Source organism: Carya illinoinensis, chromosome 15 (genome assembly GCF_018687715.1).
Source record: "Carya illinoinensis cultivar Pawnee chromosome 15, C.illinoinensisPawnee_v1, whole genome shotgun sequence".
In the NCBI taxonomy this organism is placed as follows: Eukaryota; Viridiplantae; Streptophyta; class Magnoliopsida; order Fagales; family Juglandaceae; genus Carya; species Carya illinoinensis.
In genome coordinates, this window is record NC_056766.1 from 20125254 (window position 1) to 20131504 (window position 6251).

The 6251-nt window shown below is 37.9% G+C and overlaps 1 protein-coding gene across 1 annotated transcript; it reads right to left on the reverse strand.

The window, feature by feature from the left end:
- Positions 1-2142: 2142 nt before the first annotated feature.
- LOC122297256 (universal stress protein YxiE-like) lies at positions 2143-5480 on the reverse strand. The gene is made up of 4 exons (XM_043107261.1): positions 5115-5480; positions 4506-4597; positions 3105-3223; positions 2143-2414 (listed from the first exon to the last, which is right to left on the reverse strand). The coding sequence occupies exons 1-4, from the start codon at positions 5335-5337 to the stop codon at positions 2327-2329; spliced, it is 522 nt and encodes a 173-aa protein (XP_042963195.1). The 5' UTR covers positions 5338-5480; the 3' UTR covers positions 2143-2326.
- Between the last annotated feature and the right edge of the window lie 771 nt (positions 5481-6251).

A 6251-nucleotide genomic window follows, 5' to 3' on the forward strand; every position in this document is an offset into this window, starting at 1 on the left:
TAGCAATACATTCCATGTATACTTCTCAAATAGCTAACAACATAGTTATCCATGATTTCTATAAATTCTATATATATGCAAATATACAACCATGCATGTTGCAAACTTTTCACATTCATTGGAACTGCTTTAGACCTTGAGAGGATCTAGACCCTATGGGACCCCTCAAGATGGGACGAATGTGAATCCTGGGATGAGAAATGAGATCTGTTCTTGGGCTTCATTGAAGACAAGAAGAGGAAAGGTTAGGAATTAGGGGTGGGCAGCGGGGCCCCGCACCTCGCTACCCCGCCCCCGTTCGCCCCGCCCCCGCACGACGGGGCGGGGTACACCGCCCCGCATGGGCCGGGGCGGGGGCCCCCGCCCCGCATCTAGTCCCCCTAGCGGGGGCGGGGGGCGGGGAGGGCCCAACCCCGCCCCGCATTTCCCCCGCCCCGCCCTCACCTATATATATATATATTATATATATAAACATAAATATTTATATATACAAAAACATAAATATATGTTTATATATATAAATATATATTTATATTTTACAAATTGTGTATATATAAATATATATATTATAATTTGTTAGACTTGTTCACAAATTATGCATTAGCAAATTTAAAAACTATATAGTTTAAAAACTACTATACTACAACTTACACAAAATATGCATTAATAAATTTAAAAATTACATCAATTTTAAATTATAGTCATATTTACAAAATTTAAATTTACAATTTAGATCTAAAAATATATTTTTTATCACCTTTAGATCTAAAAATAATTTTTTAAAATAATAAAATATAGTTAATATTTTAAGTGAAAATAAGGCGGGGCGGATTGGGTATCCGCCCCGCACCCCGCCTAGCGGGGCGGGGTACCCCGCCCTGGGGATGCGGGGGCGGGTGGCGGGGAGGAAAATCCCACCCCCGCATGGTGCGGGGCGGGGTGCGGGGAGGGGGCTACCCCGCACCGTATGGTGCAGGTAGCACCCCTATTAGGAATTATCAAAAGATGAAGGAAGTTGGGAGAATGAAGAGCTAGGTACTCTTGAAGACAATAGCAAGGATGAGAAGAGTGCGACGGAAGGGAGAAAGAGGAGGACAAGATGCGGGTTTAAATAGAAGGCTGCAACAATTAGATTATCCCAAGTGGTAAAGTGACAAGTATCATTGAAGGGGAAATGATAGGAGCATGGGATTGAGCTACGTCCACATGCAATCCTAGATGTGAGGAAGTGAACGGGTATGCACAATGGGCAACTGATCCATTGAGCATTACGAATTACTAAAGCATTGTTGGGTAAAAAGAGGAGAGAGAGAGAGAGAGAGAGAGAGAGAGAGAGAGAGAGAGAGAGAGAGAGAGAGAGAGAGAGAGAGAGAGAGAGAGAAGAAAAGAAAACAAAGAAAATGGAGAAGAGAAGATTCCCACCCTACATGTGTATTAGAAATTTGCAGGGTAACTAAAATGGATATTTTCAACTCCCACTAGATCGGGCCTCAACTAGGTCTCGGAAGCCCAATGGCCAAGATGTAAATGTCCCACTAAGCAATAAAGAAGGAAGAGGGTCCAGAGCCCATAAGTGAAAAAGATCAACTTGGGAGATAGGACAACATCTGCTCTGACACAACCTTGTCCATATGGCATGCAAGAACGCCACGCTACATTAAATGTATAGGTAAGGAGTGCAAACTGGAGAATCAGGCAGGAGTCACTATTCCTAACAGAATTCCCAAGTAGTGGCCACACTCACCCACCTGCCACAGGGGACATAACCTAAGACAGCCACGCCACATTAAAGTTATGGGGTGGAACCTTTAGTGGGAGACAGACGCCCTTGACACAAGAAATGGGCCCCACCTCGATAGGAAGTATAAAAGCTCAACCTACAGGAACTTTTGGCCAAAGACCTTGCACCTCCTGATTAGTCAAGAATTCATCTCAGACACCCATTGCCAATAAAAAAAATATTGATCATGGCTGATGCTTTAGACCATGGCGGCTGCCCATCAGTATCAACAAAAGGCAAGGTTCTAGCTATTGCTTTTGAATGAATAAATTATAATTCTTCTTCTAGCACTCTTTTTCCAGTGAAGCTACAGCTTTTCCACAAGCAATTCTAAGCAGATACTTACAGGTTACACTATCTAGTGTTCCACAGGAAGATCTAAAATTTTCAATTACATCACCTTTCAATGTGTTTACAAAACATTAGAGTCAATATCCACACGTCAGAAAATCTTCGATTCTGTAGTTTATTTACATTCAAATCGTATCAACTAGGATTGCAACAAACTGTGTCATAAAACAACTGGTAGTTGGAAGTGTAGAAAGTTTAATTTGCTGCTAAGGGTTTCTTCACAACAAGGACAGGGCACTTTGCATTCTGAACACAGTAGCTGCTCACACTCCCTATAAGAGCCCTGAATCAACACAATGGTATCAGTGCCTGATTTCCCAAAGAATGTAGTAGAGCTCTAACCAATTCCCATGTGTACAAGAAGCAAAAATAAAGAAACGAAGTTGCAGAACCTGTGAATTGGTAATCCCAACAGCCAGTTGCATTTTAAACCAATGAAAAAAGCGTGAAAAGTGAACTTGCATTTGCATGTAAACTAGTCTTTTGGCCTCTTTCTGTAGGTCTAGGTTCTACTTAATAGACATTAACTAGGATCAGGCAACAATGTAACATATTTATTGCAATTAAGTGACTAAAAGATACTTTCAAGAGTGAGCAGTTCATTTCAAGGAAAAGAGTTGTCCTCTATCAAGTGAAATGAGGAAAAACAATATCCATCCAGCTTTATAATTCAGCAGTTCCTTGACAAAATCATTACAACATTAAATACATATTGATAAATTAATTCAGTGTTAGTGAGGGAGTGTGTTTTCATGCGTTTGATATGTTTTTCAGGATCTTAACCTTGGAGTGTTAGTGAGAGCATGTGTTTGCCTGGATTTGATATGTTTTACAGGATCTTAACCTTGGAAGCTAACGATCCCTCAATTTTGGGTTTATTTCTACTCAAGTACATCATGGGTTTTCAAACTTGGAGTTTCATTTTCACTGCATATACAACACACATCAAAATTAAGATTACAGTAAAACTGACCTTTCGATTTTTCCAAGGACATGCTCACCCAAAATAAGTAATTTGATGTTGAACTTTTGAACTGCATCACATATGGCTGTCCTAGGATGCCCTACCTCCGTAGCTATCTCTGCATTTACCTGTGAAAACAACATAAAAAAAAAAGCCCCAAATCTCTCACACGTGGGTGTGGTCCGAAGGAGGAAGTAATCTGACATTGCATATATTTATATCTGAAGATTCGCTCTCGAGCATGGACATCATTGAAGAATATCATATAAATTCACTTGTAGATGCACTTATTCATTATTGATAAAAAATATTTATTTCACCAAGTTGTTAAAATGACACATAAATGTTGAATTAGGCTTCTCTAGCCAAAGGAGGGCCAAATGGATGTTCTAATGCCAAGAAAATGATAAGCCAGAACATATGCATGGCACGGAAACTGCGCTGTATATGTATTCTCCCTCCAGAAGACCAAGTAGAACAACAAAAATGATTCTTACAAGATTGTGTATAGACTCAAAGGTTCTGAAGACTTAATATTTTATAGCATCTGATGCAGGTTACAACAGAACACTCGAGAACACTAGACCCAGAACTCAGTGACAACAACACACTTAGAACACCTTTTGTTTTAGAACACTCAACTATTTTGTTACCAAATGAATACTTGATGTAGAAAAGGGATATTACCTTTCAGGTCGATAAAGTTTTCCAAACAATTAAAAACAAAAGAAACTTTATGGTCGATAAATGCAATAGTAGGCACTAGAGGAAATATCCAACAACAACAAAGCTTTTAATTAAAATTTCAAAGGATGAAAAATCTTGGGGTTCAACTTTACACTAAACCATTAATAGAAGCATTTAACGCTAGGCTCTTAGGGACTTTACATGATTAATTCTTGACTCCACGTGTCCTTCTAATCTTAGCCATTGATGCTCATCCAAAGTCTCCTTAAGTTGCAAATATTACAAATACTCCAAAAGTCTAGCCATCCTAGAACCACAGGGAAGCAGATGGGAAAGAACAAACTGAGATTAGTGGGGACTGTTTTTCAATCAAAAATGAAAACCGGTAACCCTGCTCATAAGATAGGAGTCAGTACTATTTCGTATATGATGAACATTCAAGAAGGCAGTTGATATGCATTTGACAAAGTATATGACAAACTTCTGTAAGAAAAAAAAAGTGTAGTTAAAGAGCCATCGACAAGCACAGTTATCATTACACTTCTGCCCGGGTAAAGTCTACAAGAACTTGATACTGTGCCTTATCCGTCAAGGTGTTTAGAATGCTACCACAGTATTCCTCCGTCACAAGTCAGGTATAAATAAGATGATGGGGCTGTAACCTCTTTAAAAAGAATCTAACACTTGTGAAAAAGAATAAAAGAATGAATTTCGTTGACTAACCCCACGACTAGAGCATATCTCCTTAGCTTTCTCCAGAAAAGCCAAGGTAAGCTTCTTTTTATTTTCTTTGTCAGAGGTAACAAAGTCTGGAGCTGTGATGCACAAGCATACATAATCTGTTAAAAGATACTCCAACATCTTGAATAATAAACCTTCTAATCATTTTATCACTCCTGCGAGCATGAAGAAGAATTGAAAGAAGTGCAAGGGGAAGAATGCAGACAAATGAGCCAACTACTATGAGCATGCACTAAATAGTATTTGTCATTGAGTTGGGCTAAACGACCCCTTTAATGGTTATGGTTACTTTGTCCAGTAATTTAAAGGTTTTCTGGTCTCTCTCCACTCTAACAAATTTTGTGGCGATTTTCATCATTAAAATATAAAGAGAAAGAGTAAGGGGAAGAATATTCACTTTATTTAATTTTGAAGGTCGTTGCACTAAACAAAACCGGAATCAATTTTCTTTGTGCCGTTAAAATTCAGATGGAAACACGTCGAATGGAAAATAATCCAAAATCTAAAGCCCTTTAACATTATTTATCCTCTTCGCGAATAAAACGAACAACAAAGAAAAAATAGAGAGCCAAAGAAACCGAACAACTTAACTGGCTGAAACTGGGCAGTACAAGCGAGCAGAACCGAGAGGCGCGGCGAAGGTGTAATTACTTTTGGTCGGAGGTTGAGCCATGAAGATCACAAGCGGCGAGTTCTTTATCGATTCTTTGAGATAATCGAGTGCCCAAACGAGAGCATAGTGGCTGTTCTCGCTCTCATCAATGGCCACCATAATCTTCTTTTCTGCTCCTCCTCCTCTTACTACCTTAGCCATGAACTTAGATTTAGGTCACAGACACAGAAAGATGGTGCAGAACTCAAAATATCTATGTCACCTCTGTTTATAGTTGAAGTGGGTCGAGTATACTTGGGTGTTATTTTATTTGCACATCGGTTCTAATTCTTCATGTTTCCTTTGCACCCACGTTCGAAAATGGTAGTTGGGAAACAGTGGGCGGGATTCTTCAGGTCACAACAGACAGTCAACCTTTCAGTTATGGTCCCACTTGATACCTATAGGTTGCGTAAAAGTGGATAAGTATGTCTATGTGTTACACGTGTCCAATCTTCCATTTGCCATGTCCAACTCGCATTGAAAATTCTCTCTTTTGTTTGAATTTGAAGGATCCTATGTAGTAGGCTCCACTTTTTCCATCTTTGGTGGGAAGAGATTTCAGAATGGGAAGATACTAACGAAGCCGGTATCAGTCACATCATAAATAAATAATAAAAAATTATATTAATCAGTTTTTTTAATTATTATTCCTTAATTTTTTTTTTTATTTTACATCTAATAACTGAAATAAAAATAATCCAACTATAAATATTTTTAATTATTTAATATTATAATAGAAGATGTTGAAATGATAACCAGAAAAAATATCTCATAAATACGATCTAGTCGGGCCCATTGCTTAATTTCAATATATCTTCACATGCACGATTTTTTCTCTTTTATGTCAATTTCGATTTCTTGCACGGCTGCACCTACGGGCTACAAATCATTATTTCAATATATCTTCAAAGGACAGGTTTGAGGGCAAAAAAATCATAATTTAAATTTAAAATTTTCATTTTATTATTATAATTAATTTTCTTAAATTCTCACATAAAATATAATAAATAATTTAATTTTTTCAAATCTCAATACAATTTTTTTAAATCTCAAAATAATAATAATATTAAAAA

Excerpts from the sequence above, each read along its gene's own strand:
- LOC122297256 (XM_043107261.1), bottom strand. The coding sequence starts at position 5,337 with ATGGCTAAGGTAGTAAGAGGAGGAGGAGCAGAAAAGAAGATTATGGTG. Across the intron at positions 3,224-4,505 it reads AGATATGCTCTAGTCGTGGG|GTAAATGCAGAGATAGCTAC; the intron begins GTTAGTCAACGA and ends TTGTTTTCACAG. Across the intron at positions 2,415-3,104 it reads GTCCTTGGAAAAATCGAAAG|GGCTCTTATAGGGAGTGTGA; the intron begins GTCAGTTTTACT and ends GTGTTGATTCAG.